Source organism: Arvicanthis niloticus, chromosome 3 (genome assembly GCF_011762505.2).
Source record: "Arvicanthis niloticus isolate mArvNil1 chromosome 3, mArvNil1.pat.X, whole genome shotgun sequence".
In the NCBI taxonomy this organism is placed as follows: Eukaryota; Metazoa; Chordata; class Mammalia; order Rodentia; family Muridae; genus Arvicanthis; species Arvicanthis niloticus.
The window spans coordinates 51,641,141-51,661,040 of record NC_047660.1 but is presented as its reverse complement, the minus strand read 5'-3'; the positions used below and the strand labels follow the sequence as shown (position 1 = coordinate 51,661,040).

The 19,900-nt window shown below is 44.6% G+C and overlaps 1 protein-coding gene across 3 annotated transcripts in view; it reads right to left on the bottom strand.

The window, feature by feature from the left end:
- The window catches only part of Dock5 (dedicator of cytokinesis 5), a 188,213-nt gene that overhangs the window by 37,639 nt on the left and 130,674 nt on the right, over nt 1–19,900 (bottom strand). For all 3 annotated transcript variants that reach the window (XR_013109304.1, XM_034497595.2, XM_076930800.1), the window contains 9 exons: nt 19,641–19,741; nt 16,614–16,748; nt 14,743–14,854; nt 13,878–13,948; nt 13,222–13,328; nt 10,389–10,525; nt 7,768–7,863; nt 3,727–3,825; nt 673–767 (listed from right to left, as the gene is read on the bottom strand). Coding sequence is in view for 2 of the 3 variants with exons in the window: in XM_034497595.2 (XP_034353486.1) it covers nt 673–767; nt 3,727–3,825; nt 7,768–7,863; nt 10,389–10,525; nt 13,222–13,328; nt 13,878–13,948; nt 14,743–14,854; nt 16,614–16,748; nt 19,641–19,741 (953 nt within the window). In the remaining variant the exon portion in view is untranslated. The remainder of the gene's footprint in view (nt 1–672; nt 768–3,726; nt 3,826–7,767; nt 7,864–10,388; nt 10,526–13,221; nt 13,329–13,877; nt 13,949–14,742; nt 14,855–16,613; nt 16,749–19,640; nt 19,742–19,900) is intronic.

Here is a 19,900-nt window from a genome sequence, read left to right as displayed (position 1 = left end):
GAATTCGTGAGAATCTTATCCATGTGACCTTTCTTAACCCTCAGGGCATAAACTGTCTGGATGGAGGTCTGAATAAAGTTAGCTAATGCATGAGCCATTAGTCTGCCTCATTAATGGGCTCCATTCTCCCAGGTCCAACTGCCTCTCTCTAAGGCAGTGACAACTCAGGGCAGAGGATTCCAGTGGAGGTGACATTTTTAGAAGGGCCCTATGACTGGAAGAATGGTTGACTTCCAGAGAGGATGGAGAAGGCATGGCAGGCAGAGGCAGTGATGCGAGGCAGAGGCCATGTTTAGAAACTAGAATTCTGATTGGCGCAGGGGTTACATGCTTAAGGAGGAAGTGGCTGGAAAGGCAGGCAGCACCTTGAACATGAAGATGAGGAATTCACGTGGAGCCACTGAGAGGGTATGCACAACTGATGGCCATTAGGGATTAACACAAGGTTTGTGGGGACACTAACCCAGGCAAGCAAAGACAGCAGATGGAAAGAAATTAGTAGTCTAGTGAAGGGGAGTTTCCAAGCCAACACGATGTGGTCAGGAAAGGGGGAAGACCCTCTTTATAAGTGGCAGGTGTGAGGGATAAAGACTTAACAGTGCTTCACATATGCAAGGCAGACCAGAGCATTTCAAGGTCAAATGTCCTCAGAATGGCCATGGGCTCTCTCACCTGTTTTGGGTCATATTCATGACCATCCAATCTTTGGCATACACATTCTTTCCAATCAGATCCTTAAACATAATGAAGGTTTCCATGAGAAAGTCCTGTGGAGAACAACAGAAGAGTGGTTTAGAAAACAGGCTCATTCAGGCTTCTCTCAGCAAGTGGACAGAAGGACCCCTATGTTGGGATGACACAATGAAGGTCCCACAGTTGTGGCCTTTCCAGGAAGTTATTATGGACAATGCATTCTTCTATATAACTGTTGCATAATTTGATTTTGCTTTGGTTTTGGTATCGTGAGATAAGATGTAATCTAAATTTGGCCTCCTGACTCAGTCTCCCAAGTGTTGTAATTACTAATGATCAAAAGTACCCCTGGCCTATGACAGATTTCTTTGTCTCATAGTATGAATCTATTATAAAAAGAGGGACACAATATTATCCTTATTTTTACAAATGGTTTCACAAGGCTGAGAAAGACTAAATGGCCACAGAAAATAGCAAGCAAGATGGGGGCCACAGACCCCATGTTTACAACCCTCATCTCTTAGTCCTCTGCTTTGTGCTATTTGCATACATCTCTTGAACTTCAAAAAACGGGTAACAATCATTTTAATGAAAACCTTTTTATTTCATGTGTATGGATGTTTACCCTGCATGCATATCAATATACTGCCTGTATGGCTAGTGCCAATGGAAGCCAAAAGCTGGTGTCAGATTCCCTAGAACTAGAGTTACACATGATGGAGTGCTGCCATGTGGATACTGGGGATCAAAGCTGGGTCCACTGTAAGATCAGTCAATATCCTCAAGTCATCAATATTTTACAGATCTTAGTTCAATCCTCCTGGCTAGTTAGAACAGAAGAAAAGTGCCACACAAGCAGGACAGGCATAATTTTGCAGGAAACATTGCATCACAGTGTCTTGTGAGAACTGCAATAAGAAATACCACAAGTGCACTGAGCACGGGACAGTAAAAATGGCTGGTCTTGTCCAAAGGAGGAGCAAGTCAGAAATAGAATGGCCAGGCTTAAAAAAAATTAAAAGGTTCTGAAATCATTTTTGCTACTTAGTTAAATTTAGACTTTTTTCCACCGAGATTGCTAAAAAGAAGACCTAATTGTTTGCCTCTCTGACTCTATGTGTACAGTCCTGTGGAATAAAGAACATTGGGCAGTGCTAAGACCACAGTACCCTGAGAAACAGGATTCCCTGGCCTCCATCCATCCATCCATCCATCCATCCGGCCAACTATCAATCCATCCATCCATCTATTCATCCATCCAACCTCTACCTAGCTATCTAGATAGACAGAGTGATATATATATATATATATATATATATATATATATATATATATATATATATATGCATGTCATCAATTTAAAGACTGTCTTATATAATCCTGGCTGATGTTGAACCAGATTATGTAGCACAGGATAACCTTGAATTTAGATTCAAACTGTCTGCCCGTGAACTCAGAAGGTCCCTACTTTACCTGCTTTTCACAGGAAGTTAAAAAAAAAAAAGAAATCACTAGGGTATTTTTGTACAGCCCATAAGAATGGAACTATTGATACAAACAGTTGCTCTTCATAGGCTTTGACTACATGCACAGCACAAGGTTAGGCATTTCCATGAGTGGATTTCATCAGTGCTCACACTAAGCCTCCATGTGGACAGGATCTCACAGATGAAGAAACTGGTTCAGCAAGATGAAGTAAGTAGCTTGTGTCAAATTTCCTACAAGAATTCAGAATGGCCACACTTTAAACCTGTGCTATCTGCTACACCATCTGCCCTGAAGGAGAGCATATGGCTGTTTTAGTGGCCTCTACCATGCCCTTCCTCTGTCGGATTCCCTTGCACCAGGTCACTGCAGACACAGCCACATATGGCTGATTCCTGAAGCATGCTGCCTCTTCTTGGGCTCCTAGCTTAAGCCACATGGACCAATGCTATGAAGTCATCATTGGACTAACAATGACACAGTCTCTGTTTTCTAGTTTTGTTTACCATGTGGGCACTGTAGGAAGGAAGATGGGGGTGATGGAGTGTATCCACATTGGTACATCAGCTACATGTGCTCAGGATGGTGAGACTGACTGGAAAGCAGAAAAATGCAGATCGTAAACAAGCATGAGCTATGCATGGATGGCAGGGACCATGGTTATCAGCTGGCTAACACAGCCCATGTTTAGCCCTCTCTCAGAGACCATCTTTAGCGACAGCTTAAATTCCATTGATAGTTCCTGAAGACTTTAGAGGCATGCTCATTGAAACTAGGAAAACAGCCTTTCTTTTTAAAGCAACAGGAGATCACTTCCAAATACCGTAAGTGGTAGAGGGGTAACCTGTGTGCTTTCCCAGAAAGAGAGGCAGATGAACACAATCCAAAGAACCAGCATGCTCAGTCACGGAGACTCCATGCATAGTTTAAGGAACCAATATCTCTTTAAATGAGAAACAAACTTTTCTGGGCAAAAAGATGTCTAAGTGTTTCAGAAGAAGGGCCCACACGGAGTCCCTGTGTGACGACTGGTGCAGGTGTTGAACTGTTACTTAAACTCGATCAGGTTGGAGGAAGCATCTACTCTCCTTTTGGTGCCCTCTGTGGACAACCATTCCCACTGTGGTGGTTGTGAAGGGAGTTTTGAACTCTTGATGCTTAGCTTCAGTTACCTGTCATTAAATGTAAGAAATCTTCGGATGGATCTAGCTGTGCGCTGGCGATGAAGCAGGAGGATCATGACTTTGAGGTTGGTCTGGGTTCTGGGTACTAGACAAAAATGATCTCAAAATACCACACACACACACACACTCACACAATACACACACATACATTCACAGACACACTCACACACACACATACACACATACCTACATTCACACACTCACACAATACACACACATATACATTCACACACACAACATACATTCACACACACACTCACACACATACATTCACACACACTTACACACACATTTACAACACACATATCTACACACATGCACACACACACTTTAGTGTTGCGAAGACCCAAAGCAGACAACTTACAATGATGTCCTGTCTGGTTTTGAAGGTGCTGATGTAGTGGCTGTAGTGGCTGTCCTCCATTTGTCGTAAGACGGCAATCATGCAAGCCACAAAGCTGCCCTGCAAGGAAAGAAGCAGAGTCAAGATTCCTTAGAGTAACTGATAAGAGACTTTGGGCATCATGGATTTGGGGTTTTCTACCCATTAAGCTTTATCTACAAAGACACTTGGAACTAGAAATACTACTCCCAAAGGTCCAAAGGCATATCCTTTCCAGTTCTGCTTCAAGCATCTCCTAGTGTGAGTTACAAAACCTGGAGTCGTAGGCACCCCATTAACAGCTACAATGTTTGGAATCCTGTAGGCCTATAGCAGTGGTTCTCAACCTTCCTAATGCTGAGACCCCTTAATACAGTTCCTCATGTTGTGGTGACCTCCAGCCATAAAATTATTTTCATTGCTACTTCATAACTGTACTTTTGCTACTGTTATGAATCATAATGGAAATATCTGGTCTGCAGACAGTCTTAGGCGACCCCTGTGAAAAGGGTTGTTAAACCCCAGAGGGGTTGCAATCCATAGGATGAGAAATGCTAGCCTAGGTGCATTAAAGATCTCAACTAGGTTACCAGTTAACGTAAACTAGTTTGTGGGTTCTGAGTTCCTGGTTGGGGCAGAACTGAAAAGACTCAAATCCGAAGGTTGGAAGGTGTGGGAAGAGTAGAAGTAAAACAGAAGGTGCCGAGAAACATCTCTCAGGGAACATCTGAAATGCTCAGGGTCGGCTTAGGTTTCTGGAGCATTTTCGATTTGGGGGTTTAAGAGTTGAAAATGCTCAATCAGTAAAATCTATGCAAATGGTCCAAAATTTGAAAAACCACAATTTTTGAAGTCCCTTGGTCCCAATTATCTCTGATAAGGGATATTTAACCTGCAGCAATGCTGAGGAGGATGGGAACCCTTGAAAGCCACTTCTCTGACTCTAGAACCCTCTGGACAGTTACATCTAGTCTGTGAACCACGTGGAACTCTGTGCCAGACTCCGAGAAGGGGACAGAGAAATCCACGATGGCTGTACTGTCTACTTGTGAGGTCTAAGCGGCACACTCAGGATGCTCTTCCCTCAGCTACATCACTTTCAGCCACAGACCTCATTTTCTAATCAGAGGGAAAATGTATTATCCTTTGTACTCATGTAACTACAAAAGCTACACAAATTTAAATGAATGTGGCAGAGATGTTGGCTTATGGAGGGAAGAGAGCACTCGTATACCTCCCTCTGAATGTATGTCTTAGACTCTTTACTGAAAATGCTTATTTTTCCTACCCATAAGGCAATACATAAACTGTATTGAGATCTGGACACATTTTACAAATTACCATATGCTCTGCATTTATGCAACAGTCAAATGCTATTTGGGTCTCTGGTCTCTTGCTTACTCTGGATTTTGAATTTAATCTTGCTTTTGTTTAACTTGCATTTCTTTTGCTCTAAGTTAAAACTTTCCTTCCATATGGTTCTGGGCATTTTATTTTACTTTTTATTCCTATTTATTTATTTACTTTTGGGAAAAGGTTGCTGGTAGTCCAGGCTCACTTTCAATTCCTATGTAACAGAGGATGATCTTGAACCTCAGACTCTCCTGTCCCTGTCTCCCCAGTGCTGGGTTATGTTTACAGGTGGGTACAGGCTTGGTTCATTCGGGGCTGGGGATCAAACCCAGGACCATGTGCACCGGGCTCAACTGAGCTACGCCCTACCCCATTCCTTCATACTCTTTATATTCTTTACTTATTTAACTAAAACACTATTACTATTGGCTTACAATAGTCTTTCTATATTAAGTCTATTAGTGACTTTCCAAATATGCTGCTTGACTCTGACATCACATACCTATTTTCAAATATAGGGGTTATATTTTTATCAGGACAAAATTCTAATTTTCCCTCTTTTTTAATATTTGGAAACCCAATGGTCCTTTTCCTCTAGGATCAGGTATATACCCATTTATGCTTTCTCTCAGCTGCTCTAGCACTCAATTGTTCACACAGAATTTTTAATTTCACTTGACATTTATCTTGAAGGTATAGAACCAAATGCAAGACAAATAATTTTCCCCAAACCATTCATTTGCTTTCCAAGTGATATAAGTTAAAAAATCTTCAGTAAGAGTCTTAGCACAAAGTCAAAGTTCTACCTGTAAACTTGGTTCTACCTTACTTAGGAATACACACACACACACACATACACACACACACACACAAATACACATGAATACACACACACAAACAAATACACATGAATACACACAAACATGCATTTATATAAACACATACACATATGCATAGGCATACACAGATAAACACACAGACTCAACTGCAGGAGCCTGACAGAATTTTAATTATTCTCTTACAATATGACAAGCTATTACTTATACTTCACTTCTCATTTATCTGTACCTCACTTTTTTAAATCTCATGTTTGTGTGACTTGAGGGCATGAGAGTTTTCCCTTAAATCTCTGAACAGCCGCTATCTTTACAGAAAGACCAGGAAACACACTTAGTTTTACACCACCTAGTTTGTAAAGAGTGCCCGAGTCCTAGTAGCCTTTCACACAACTTTTCCGAGTTTCAATGAACTGCTTGTCATTTCGGCTAAAAAACAAAACAAAACAAAATGACAATTATATAAAACTATCCAAACACCATTCTGGACACTGAGATGTACCACGAACACACAATACTGCCTAGATGCTGGCCTGTTAGTTTTAAGTGTCCTCTAAAAACCCTTTTGCCTGGGGCTGCCTCTGCCCCCAACTCTGTGTTGTATATTAAGAAAAACTAGATTTTTTTTCCCCCAACAAACAGCTAAGGTTGTTGAAAATCTTATATCCTTGGGCTGGCGAGATGGCTCAGCAGGTAAAGGTGCTTCCTGCGAGCTTGGGGCCCACACAATAGAAGGAGAGAAATGATCCCTGAAGGTTGTTCTTTGATCCACACACATGTGCCCTTTTACACACACACACACCACATACACACACACACACACACACACACACACACACACACACAGTTTAATTTTAAAAAGAAACATTGTGTCCCCCGAGAACAGCTGGAAAACCAAGTGCTTTGAGCAGGGGCTGTTATTTTGCTATTGTTTACTACATGATCTGGAAATGCCTGCAGGAGGAATGAGAGGCCAGAAGCTAGGCCATGGGAAGCTCAGTCACGGAGAGAAAGCTCAGTCTCTTGGAGAGTCCAGATTGACTATCTCAACGTCACCAGCGAATTGCTGCTGGATGCTTATGAGCCTTCTATCGATGCTACCACTGCTTGCTCACCTGGACCACTCCAGTCGCCTGTGCTGGATGCTGTAAAGTCTCAATTGGATGGTATCTTGCTGTCCGCCTGATACTTCTCACTGTCTGCTCCTTGCTACTTTTTGGTTTGTTTGTTTGTTTTTGGTTTTTTGTTTTTTTCGAGGCAGGGTTTCTCTGTGTAGCCCTGGCTGTCCTGGATCTCACTCTGTAGACCAGGCTGGCCTCGAACTCAGAAATCCACTGGCCTCTGCCTCCCAAGTGCTGGGATTAAAGGCGTGCGCCACCATCGCCCGGCCTTGCTACTTATTCTTAATAAGTCAGCCATTCAAAATTAAAGTGTGGCCATCTTGGATCATCCTTTGGACCTCAGAATTGTCCTCTAATTAAAACCTAACCTCAGCTTTTGGTATAATCAATAGAAGCTGTTTCACTTCAATCACGACACCATTCAGCTTTCCATCATTATTCTGGCCTCAATTTTGTCCTTTATTGACAACTATTTAGGCATAATGGACATGTCATTGGCCTTCCTAAAAACACACTGCTCACTAATCCTTAATGACATCTGCCTTTTTCCTTCAACTAAAATGGCCTCATGATCTAAAAAGACCCTTCAGAAACTAAGATATGCTTATAACGTGTAACTGTGATATGGAGGCCTACGTGGGTTCAGTGTCGAACCACTGGTGAAATGGAGTAGGACCATGTGCCTGCAGTGTGGGCTACCAGGAGAGACTCACGATGTGAGGAGACTGTCGGCTCATCCCAATCACGGTCCGGTTGATCCGTCTCAACAACCTCTCCATGATCAGCTGTACGTGTGCTGAAGTGGGACCCTGTGGGAGAAACACAGCTGTGACATTCCCAGCTAAGGATGCTGAGCAGATGAGGAGCACCCAGGACAGTCAGGCACATACATGGGAAGGAAAGGGAAAAGAACAAAGTTCTTGATGCTTCTGCCCAGGGGCAAATTAACAAACAAACAAATAAACAACAACAACAAAAAAGAATCTTCCCCCAATCAAAACTCAAGGTTACGGGTTTGTTGTGCAATAAATGTGATTCCTTTTCAGTATAAATGTTAAAGCCCTAACACCCAATAATATCAGAGGACCCCTGGAAGGTAATTAAAGTCACAAGGGTGGGGCCCTGATCTGAGGGGATTAGTGCCCTTATTAGAAGAGACACTGAGGGGAAGCAGGTGCGCTTATACTCTCTGCCTCTTACTGTGTAGACAGGAGTAGAGTCCGTGAGAATACACAGGAAGAGGGTGGCCATCCATGAGCCTTGCAGAGTGTCCTCAGCCAAGCTCAACCATGCTGACACCCTAACCTCAGACTTCCAGCTTCTAGAACTTCCAAGGAACTAAACTTCTGTTTAAGCCCTGCTATCCTGCGGTGTGGTATAGAAGACTAGACATCATTGCTCTAGGACTTAATGTTCTAACAGTGACTCAGGGCCATTACTCCTCTTCATGAACCTTCTCATAACCGGGAAAGGAGGAAGGTCACAGTGCTCTTATTGGACTCCACCGGACTAACACAACACAGTGCTGAACACATGTGTACACTCTAATTCCTTCCCTGTCTATAGTTGACATTACATCCCCTCAGTTTCAGGGTATCCATTTTTCCTTTACCAGTGCTGTCAACTGCAGGCAGCTCTTGGTTAAGGCTGGGAGCCCACAGTCCACTTGCCCCTCTCAATGCTGGAACCCTGTCTGGCTTGAACCTGACAGGCCTTGTATGTACCATCACAGTTAAGAGTCACTTAAAAAATGCTATGTATATGACATGACTGGTCACATTTTTTTTTTATTCACTACCAAGGTCTGGGTTAGAAATCAAATTCCAAATCACAGCACTATAGGAAAATGTTTTCAGCTTCATCATGTGGTTTCTATAGGGATGTGTAAAGATAAAAAGGGGGTGGATTATCTATCATAAATAAATATCAAATGAACTGTACAAACAGTACTCGAAGTCCTGGGGCTCAAGGATATGGAAAGACGAGTTCAGGGCTGAGTCAGAGAAAACAATGGTGTTGTCACATGCTTCTGGGGCCAGGGATGGCATAGAAAAGCAGAAGCGCCCAAGGGAAGGACAAGCTGAGCATGAGGTGAGCTGCTGAGCTGTGGTGGAGGCCAGTCAAGTAAAGTAAGACTTGGCCGTGAGACACAGAGAGAGTATTTCCTGTGTCCTTTGGCAGGGTAGACTCTAAAGATACTGCTGAGAAGCACAGGCCAAAGAGAACAAGTGGTCCCCTGACGTGCGGGAAGCCCTGCCCCTGGCAACCATCATTTGTTTGGGGTGAGGTTCTTTTCCTTCCGTGCCATCAGGGTTCAAGAAAACATGTTCTGTGCCATTTCCCAGCATCTCCAGTGGAGCCTGAACACAGGACCCAGGAGATCCAGGCAGGTTCAGCTCCTGTGCTCAAGAGGTGGGGTCGGGGGTTGGATCACAGAGAATACCAAATTTAAAAACATTTCTAAGGGGCTCCGGAGATGGCAACAATGTCAGAGACGCTAAGACCAGAATGCAGAAGCTAAAGAGGTTTCTTCAGGAAAATCATCTAGTGGGTCTTAGCAGAAATTGGTTCTTTTCCTTCTTTAAGGTCTGGGTGTGTAAGCATGTGTCTGTAAAGATGCATTTGTCTATGCATATGCATGTAGATGCCAGAGCCTTCTTCTTTCTTGCTATTTTATTTGCTGAATTGGGGTCTCCCATTGGATCTACAGATCGCTGTTTTGGCTACACTAGCTGGCTAGTGAGCCCTGGAGGCTATGCCTGTCTCTACATAACAGTGCTGGGGTTATATATCTGTATGTGCAGCCATGCCCAGATTTTACATGTGTACTAGGGAATCTAACTGCAGGTCATCGTCATGCTTGTATAGCAAGCTCTTTGCCCGTTGAGCCATCGTCTTAGCCAGTGAACTTACAGATCTGTTTGGTTAATTTCTGAGATCGGGCCTCACCAAGTAGTCATCTCTGGCCTGGTACATACTAGGTTGATCAAACTGACCTCAACCTCAAAGATCTGCCTACCTTCTCCTCTTGAATGATGAGATTGAAGTGTCCACCATCGTGCCTGAGCGATGTAGAGCCCATAAGAGCACTGCCAATGACCTCAATGGTAAGCCAGTTAGGAAAAGCAGCCCACTAGGGCCCTCACATGAAGCCACTTGCTTATCTGTCTCAACCTAGTGTGAGGTACACCATGTTTAGTCCATTCTAAAAAGGGCACAGCTTGCTCTGTTACCCCAGTGCTCCTACGCTGCCTGAGATGAGGAAGACCACAGCTTCCTGCTGGGCGCAAAGGGACTAGCAGAGGATCAGGCCATAGGAGGTGACTGGACTCACCACATCCGTCCTGTCCAGCACCTCTAGTATGTGGCTTAGAAGCTGTGAGCTCGCCTCGTGGTCGGGTTTGGTCGAGTGGTCGTCCAGCTGGCCACTGAGCTGGTCTGTTAGTAGCGGCAGCAGCACCTCCCTGCACTCTGAAGAAGAACAGAAAATGGCTCACACATGGCTACCCGCCAGCTCTCTCTACAATTCCACTTGCCTCTGAACATCCTGCAGCCAGCCCAGCCAGAAGAGCACATGGATTTAGGCACGGAGCTTCAACCTCAACTAAGAAACTCGTAGCACAGGCGGATGAGATGTGAGCACTGACTACAGTCTTTCTTTTTCAACGCTGGGGATTGATGGAGGGCCTCTGTCTCTATGGCTGAGACACAGACCTAAGCCCTAACAGTGGGTAAATTATGTCACAATTTCTCCAGGTTTTAATTTTCAAAATTGTTTATATTGTATATGTGTGCATATGTGGACGCGGATATGCTTACTTGGGTTCATGTGTACTAAATTCAAGCAGTAGCCCACGGAGGCTATAAGAAAGCATCAGATCTCCTAAAGCTGGTGTTACCGATGCTTGCGAGCTCTGTGAGCTGCCATTTGGGTGCTGGGCATTGAACCTGGGTGCTCCACAAAAGCAGCAAGCGCCGTTAATTCCTTAGCTATCTCTGCAGCCTACTCCCCCACCCCCGACTTCCATTTTTGTTTTAAAGTTTTATTTTTTTTCTGTTTTTTGATGCTAGAGATTGAAGCCACGGCTCTACACATGCCAGGCATATGCTCTACACCACTAACTCCCCTACAGTTTGTTTGTCTGTGTTTTAAACGTTGCCATGAACACTAAGTTACAGGAAGTAGATAAAAACGAGGGCAGACAGCCATGTTCTCAGAAAGTTTCCACCTGACCAAGACAATTACCAAGTTCCTGGGCCTCCCTTGTCCCTTGCTAGGACATCTGGCTCACATCTTTGCGGATATGTGGTTTATGGACAGTGTCATTACATCCTTTTCTTGGGATCTCTGCCATGATGGTACTTCATTAGGATGACTCCAAGTTCTTTGGACATTACAAAGGTGACTGTAACCAGTGGTTTTACTGCAACCAACTAGAACCATCTAACTGGTGACTGGAGAGATGACTTTTGAATTTTATCTCCAAAAAACATGCAGTGGAAGGAGAGGACTGATTCCCACCAGTTCCTCTGACTTCTATGTATGTGTGGTGTATGCATACATAAAGACACACATGCACACATGCATGTACACACAGAGAGAGAGAGAGAAAGAGAGAGGGATGGAGGGAGGGAGGGAGAGAGAGAATAAGAGAGAGGATGAGAGAGCGCAAACACATAAAAAATAAAAGGATAAAATAAGATAAAAGGAACCATCTAGCTAGGGGTGGTGTTACATGCTTACAATCCTAGCCCTCAAGAGATAGACGGAAGAACTAGGGTTTGAGGTCAGCCTGAACTGCTAAGAGAAGACTGTTTCAGTAAAAAAGGAAAGAAACAATAGTAACTATCAGAGATGCTAAACGAGGCTGGAAAGATGATGTCTTGGCACTTAAAGAGCACGTGCTGCTTTCCCAGAGGACCCTAGTCGGGTTCCTAGGACTCACAGCAGGTGGCTCAGATCCACTTGCCACTCCAGCTCTAGATCAGACACCTCTTCTGGCCTCCTTGGGCACTTGCATGTGTACGCACGCACGCACGCACGCACGCACGCACGCACGCACGCACGCACAGAGGGAAAGAGGAAATGGGGGAAGATAAAAAAAGAAAACTAAACTGACTTCAGCCTCTTAAACTTCTTTGGCAGAAGATCCTAAAAATCAAACTAGCTGGGCATTGGTGGCTCATACCTTTAATTCCAGCACTCAGGAGGTAGAGGCGGGTGGGATCTCTGAGTTTTCGGCCATCCTGGTCTAAAGAGTGAGTTCCAGGATAGCCAGGGCTATGCAGAAAAAAACCCTGTCTCAAAAAACCAAACCAAGTGACCAAATAAATAAGTAAAAATGAAGAATAAACAAGAGTTAGCCAATAGTCAAGGGTATTGCTAGTCCCAAATTCAAATCATATAAAGCAAGAAACAAAACCCAGGCAGGGAAGGAAGCACCTGGCCTGGACATGGCCTGGCTTGGGGGCAGGGCAGAGGCCATGGGATCTCTTTCCTAATCCTAACAGTTCATTTGTAAAATTTCATTACTAATTTTCTTGTTAAAGCCCTTCTTCACTTTTTGATGAAGGTAGAAAGGTCAAGAATTTAAGGTCATCTCAAGATATATAGCAAATCTGAAGCAAGCCTGGGCTATATAAGACCCTAGCTTAAATATCACACACATGCACACGCGTGCACACACACACACACACACACACACACACACACGGAAAGAAGAAGGGGAGCGGCATTTAATATACTGGAATGTGTGTAGCTTATAGATCAATAATATTTTGTATAAATGACTTTAGCACCAACAAATTTTGGTATTCACAGAATGTTCTAGAATCAGTTTTTCATAAATACCAAGAAACAACCCTAGTTTTCTTTTTGGTGACTGTCTGTCTCACTTCAGGATTAGGTTAGTAACTTTACATAACAATAAATATCCCACAGACATGCTACGAACACACTGTTGTGTTCAATTCAAACTGAGGCTTCACCTGTTACAATAAACTAATGTACTCTCAGCCAGACAGAGTGACCAGAGAACAGAGAATTAAAGTACCAGACTCAGGAATGCTCACTGTAACACTGTGGCAAGCCACTGTGGCACACGTGTACTCCAGTGGAAGGCATCTGACTCCTTCCCCAAACGCTGCAGCTTCTCAGGGAGACTCACCTGCCTGCTGGAAAAGGCTGCTCTCCACTATCTTGGTCATGCAGTTAAGTTTCTGCCGGACCAACTGGTTGTCAGGAATACTTTGAATGAACTTGCAGAAGAGCACGCTGGAAGAGAAGCACAGCAGGGTCAGTACGTTCCCTTGGCCCGTCTGAAGGCATCATCCTTACACACCTCTATGAAGGCATCCTTACACTTTTCCACTGAGAGCTGAGCAGGAGGAGTGGACCCACGGATGACCTAAGACTTGATATGAGAGTGTCTCTGGCACTGTCCGTGTGCCCTAGAGGGTTCTGCCTTCAAACCAAGTTTGTCCCTGGGAGATGTAGCACACTCAAACTCAACATCACTTTCCAGACCTACCTGTTGCTCCTGCTTCTGCAAAATGCCTTTTCTAGCAGTCTCCTCTCCAAGGGCCATCATACTCTGCATCCCTAGGCTACTTTCTTTTGCATAGCTCCTTTCCCCACAGAGAGTACAAGTCTCTCCCAGGGGCCAGCTTTCTTGGATCCTTTATCTCTTACACAGAACTGAGCGCACATAAGTGTTCACTCCCTTAACACTTGTTAGAACAGAAGCAAATGCAGGGTCCAGGTCTGCCCAGCATTGGACTGCTCCTGTTAATTTCAGGACACAAATCGTGTTCTGCTTCTCACCTGAGCTCCATGGGATCAAACACCAGTTTGACATCATTAATTATGCTGGGAAGGTACTTCAAGGCTGCCCCCTGTGAGAAGCACAAAGACAGTCAGTGCCAAGGCAGACAAAAAACAAATATACCACCGTGTCCCAGGGGGGAAAGGACAGGACTTGGGGCTTAAATAAGAAACTGGAAGCGGGTGCCTTTGCCATGAGATGCTGGTGTCTTCAGAGTGACCTCCCCCAACGTCCTTCTGAAAATGGAGGTCCAAGCCTCGGTCTTCCTAACCAAAAGGCTCCGTGCATATTTTGGAGGCAATTCACGTTTCTTTCACCAAGTTACCATCAGAAGCAGGGAAGAAACAGTAACATTCAAACTGGAGCCCTCACAGGTTCCGTGCCTCCCAGTCTGTAAAGACTGTTGCTGCTGGTGGTGACTTTACACTTGAAGGAGGAGGCACGGGGAGGACGGAGAAGAGCAACAGCCACAGCAGGGGCTGTGAGAGCAGGGGGATCCAGTTTGCTGAAATCAAGAGATCAAGCAGGATGAATAACAGCCATTCACATGATGTCTGAAGAGGCAGCCTGTCTTTGGTGAGTTGACGCTTGAAAATACAGCTGTGTGTGTAAGTTAAAATGTGGACAGACTTACTTTTATTGTGTGTCCATCTTTAGCAATACTGTGTCTAAACCCCAGGCCCTCACTGGGGCTCTGTAAGCATTCTACCACACAGCCATGGCCTCATGCACGTTTCCTCTCTGTCTGCCCATTCTACTAAGCTTCTCCTGTTTTTCGTGAGCCTACGTCACACTTCCCCTCCTACCACGATACATCTTCATGAGGGGCCTTCAAAGGGTCCCCTACAAGGTCACCAGGCTGACCTTGATCTTAACAGCTTCTTCCAGAGGCCTGTCCATCAGCGTGTTGAAAGCAAGAAACAGCTGGCGGATTGAGTTGTTAAATTCATCTCCGTCTTCGCTCTGACCATAAAACCTAGTGATAAAAAGAAAATGGACAGTAGACTTGTGGTCTCAAAAAATGACACTAGAGGTCAGTGCCTTGCTGTCACCATCTCTAACTGTGCAGAGACATCTCATGGGGCACCCCATGACTGTTTTTAAGGGGCTAAAAATCAGCCCAAATAGATTGAAATGACATCAAGACTCTGATAAAAGCGAAGTAGTTATTTGTAGGTGAAGTCCTAACACAGGGTCTACAGCTGGCTAACCAGGACTGTCATTTGGAGCCATCTGAAGGGGCCTAGGCCTGGAGATGCCTTTGGGCCTGGTAGTTTGTGGGTACCACCCACAGGAGGAAAATAGCAGAAAGTCACTTCAGCAGGCAGTGGCTGCTTCCTCAGCTCATGGCTAAGGATAAGAGGCATAGGCTCCCAGGGCAGACACCTCTGCTGTCTGAATCATCCTTGCCCATTCTCTTCCTGCATCCCTCCTCTTCCTCCCTCCCCACTGTCTCAGCTTCAATATGAGCTGAGGTCAAAGGCACTGTGGAGACTCTCCCCAACCTAGCCTACAAATTCCAGCTATTGCCTACTTTCTCCAATGTGCCTCCCAGGTACTACCAGCCTGCTCTACTGCAGGCACCTTGAATGTTATATTGACAAGCACTCGCTTTGAGTGAAACATTCTAACTCATAAGAGTCATACGATACGTGCCATCAACTCAGAAGTCTCTGGGTAGTTTGTCCAAACACGACGTCTCAAGCAGAAGAACATGCACTAGATTACTGATGGCAACACGGCAACACTACTAAGTACTCAAGAGTAGGTATAATAGGTTCAGCATATAAGAGTACATGCACGCACACACACACACACACACACACACACACACACACACACACACACATATTTCTGCTGGTCTCCTCCATTCACATGAACACACTGATATCTTTCTAAAAATCCAACATCTAAAAATTTTCCAGAACTCCAAACCTTCGATGAGTGCCGGCATGAAGCCACAAGTTTAAAAGTTTAAAAGTTTAAAAGTTAAAAATAGGAGATGAATCCTATTACTGGTACCATCTAACTTTACATTAAGGGGTCAGTCAACATGTACATGCATGAAAACATTGCATAAAATTACCTTAAGCCCCAAAGCAGCTCAAAGTCAATTAAAATGGAACACACTTCAATTCTGTGCTCAGTTCTCAACTGTTCTTGCTTCAGCAAACACCATCACTGCTCACCCTGACTTCAAGGTTGTCTTTGGCCCTTCCCCTTCCACTGCTGCCCTGTCAAGTCCTACAACATCTGATTAGCTCCTCCCCCAGAGTCGACTCACCTCTGCAGTTGTATCTGAGGTACAGCCTCAGTATCTCACCCCAGAGCACCCAATCAGGTGGCTGCTCACTTTCTACACAGGAAGTGAGATGATCACTTAGGAGCCAAAGATTGTTATCTCACTAATCAAACTGCCAGTGCTGCCCCCATACTGAGATAAAACCCAAGCTCCTGGCTTGTCACAAGACCTGTCTCTCTAAAAGCAGTCATCACCAATCAAGACCTCTAGAGCACACAGCAAACTGACCATTTCCACCCGTGAGTCCTGGTATCGTTACTGCTTTAGGAGTCTCTAGATGCAGATGGGCCTCGGTGGACTTTCTCCAGTGGTCTCATAATTCACCTCTGCCTTCAACCCCAAAGATCTGAAGTTTGATTGTTCCATGAGCAACCAACACAAATAAGCATGAAGAACAAGGGACCAAGATGAATCCTATTACTGGTACCATTACCTCAAGTAGAGTACCCGAGACTGGATGATGAATCGAAACAGGTACTTCAAGGCTTTCAAAGCAGCAAACAGCAATTCCGTCTTGCTAGGGTCCTCGGCATTAGCCACATAAAAGTTCAGTACCTTGGAGAGTTTCCTAAAAAAAGAAAAAAGGTAAGAAAGCGATGTTGTCATAGAACTTGCAGGCTTAGGGTATGCAACAGAGAAAGAAACAGTGGTTACCTGGGAAGCACAAGGCCCAGCTTTTCAAATACACCCTCTTGAATATACCCTAAACAGGCAAACTAACTGTTGTTTTGTTTCCACATCTGTCTAGCTTTGACCCCTCCTCCCTTCTTCTTGGAAATAACTGGGAAAACTAATTAAGTAACTAATTCCACAAGGCACAAGCATCCTTTGGTGGAACTGAAAAGAAGAATCAGGAGATGGCAGAGCTGGAGCTCTATAGAGGATGGCTCAGGGGTTGAAACACTTAGTATGCAAGCAGAAAGCCTGAGAACCCAAGTAAATGCCAGGTGTATCTGGTGGACCACTTGTGATCCAGTGCTCAGAAGTTAGAGTCAGGGGGGTCCTGGGAGCATGCCTTCTAACTAAAGTTTGGGGGTAGGGAGCCAGGAAGACTATGGACATCAGCCTTGGGACACACACACACACACACACGTACACAGGCACACCACATACACAAATGCATGAAAAGGGGGGGAAAGGGAAACAAAGAGTTGAAGAGATTTGCTTTATGGAAATATTTATTTTTTGGCATGTAAAGCAGACATGTGAAGGACAGATGATACCGGCCTACTGCAGTTGCCTGCGCTAATTGCTTTCAGCTTGCTCCAACCCTTTGAAATCAATGTGGTACCAGATAGAGACTTCACTGATGAGAAAAGTGGACTCAGTCTGACTCAATATCACCCATTATTCTGAACATGCCAACAGACAAGTATTCTGGGATTTCATGTAGTTTTACATTTTATAATGACTTGTATATGTACAGATACATGCTTGCACATGTGTGTGCACTTGCAGGTAGAAGCAAAAGGTCAACCACAGATGTTGTTCTTCACAACATCTTATTTATTGAGACCTAGTCTCTCACTGAATCTAAAGTCACAGTTTTGATTAGGCTGGCTAGCCAGTGAGCCCAAGATCTGCCCATCTCTACCTCCCTAACATGGGATTAGAAGTGTCTGTCACAATGCCCCTCCTTACTTAGGTTCTAGTGATTAAACTTTGGTCCTCACCCTTGAGCAAGCACTTTATGGACTAAGCCATTTCCCCAGCACCATGGTTTTAGGGTAACTTGGACTTCTGAAGGTACCTATATTTCAATTATTTTTGTTTCCCCTCAGTCCTCTGTGTGTGTGTGTGTGTGTGTGTGTGTGTGTCTGTCTGTCTGTCTGTCTGTGTGTGTGTCTCTGTGTGTGTGTCTGTCTGTCTCTGTGTGTGTGTGTGTGTGTGTGTGTGTGCGCGCGCACAGGTGCATGTATAATTAGCCTCAAATCCAAGTGCTGTAAATAAACCTGGCAGAGCTTATTACTTCTACTCTCTGGCAGATAAGCATCTGACTTTGAACTTCTTACTGGCCTTGTCTATGTGCTATTATGGTCTTGAGTCTGTGACTATTGAAAATTCCCTTAGGAGGTAGGTGAGAAAGTGAGAATCTATAATCCCAGCTCTTGGGAGGTAGAGGCAGAAGAATCGGGAATTCATGTTTGCCCGGGGCTCTAATTAGACTCAGTGTAATTAGATTCTATACTAGATATTCTCAGCTGTAGCTGCTGATCCCTTGGAAAGTCAAGGTGCTGGGTGGAAGTGTACCAAATGCTGGCGTGTGTGCTGCCTTCTCCGCCCATGAGGCAATCACTGATCATAAGCCTAGCTGGTATGTTGCATAACATCTTTGTATGTCTTGTGTTTCTGTATCTTCCTGACACAGAATGATCTGACCTGGTACATCAGTAATCAACATGATCTGGCAAGAGCCACTGTCCAAGGGACAGTTAAAAAATCCCAGCTACATTCCTGCCAGGATTTGGTCTCACTGCTCTGCACAGTAACTGGAATTTAACAATGGGGGTTGCAGGCCACACACACTGCCATGGGGAGCTGAGCACCACAGGGAGAAAGAGTGACCATGACAGGTTGGTTCCTCTAGTCAGCAAGCCACAAATTGCATACTGAAAGGCTGCTCTATGCAAAAGGTTAAAACTATTGCCTGTTGGGTAAAAGGAAAATAAACCAAATTACCCAATTTCCTATAAGTAATCAGTTCCCCAAAGCACTGTGGGGTAGGGCTGAGAGTGTGGCCCGTCCTTCTACCAGACTTGGTTTTGCCTAGTTCACTGTCAGACCATTTGGTGCCTCATGATTATCTCACTAATTTGATTCATAAGGTCCTGAGTTTGGCCATCTGTTTTGGAATTCTGTGCCTGTCTTCATCTCTCCATTGTATGCCCTTGGGTTTTGTCTTTTTTTGGTTTTGTGTGTGTACATGCATTCGTACATGTGTATGTACATACAGATGGGTGTGGGCACATATGTCTTGAGGTCAGAGGTCTACTTCAGGTGTTTTCCATAATTATTCTTCACTTTGTGAGACAGTTTCTCTCTGGAGCTCACTAATTCAACATAACTTGATAGCCAGCAGGCCCCAGGAATCCTCCTGTCTCCACCTCCTCCAGGGCAGGGATTACAGGCATACAATAGCATACCTGGGTTTTTATTGGGTCCTGGGGATCAAACTCAGGTCTTTGTAGGTGCACAGAAAGCACTTTGCTAACTGTGCTATCTCCCCAGCACACACACTGGGGTTTTAAAAAAAAAAATGTTTCCTTACCCTGAAGAAAGGGACTTAGTTTAACACCTTGTCCCACTGACATGTTAGTCAAATGGCCCCTTTCTACAAAGATGCTTAGAACACAGTCCCACCCTCCACCCAGGCTGACTATATGAAGACCCTTCTTGTTTCTCAAGTGTCCAGCCTCCCAAACGACTCCGACAACACGCAGGTCCCCTGAGTCATACTCACACGTGTGCCAAGGTGGCACTGAAGTGCTTGTAAATGTAGGTTTCCAGTACAGGGTTAAAATGCTGAAACTTGATGTCTCCGATCAGCGAGATGATGAAGACCTGCAGAAGGCGGCTAGCATCAGCAGCGGCAGTGAACCGCCCCCAAGGCTCCTCTGCCCGTGAGCAAGGCTCTAGCCTCCTGGTGCCTTCTCTTTCTTGATCATCTTTACGACGTTTAGATTCTGCTGTTCAAGCTGAACAGTAAGTCTCAGGGTGCAC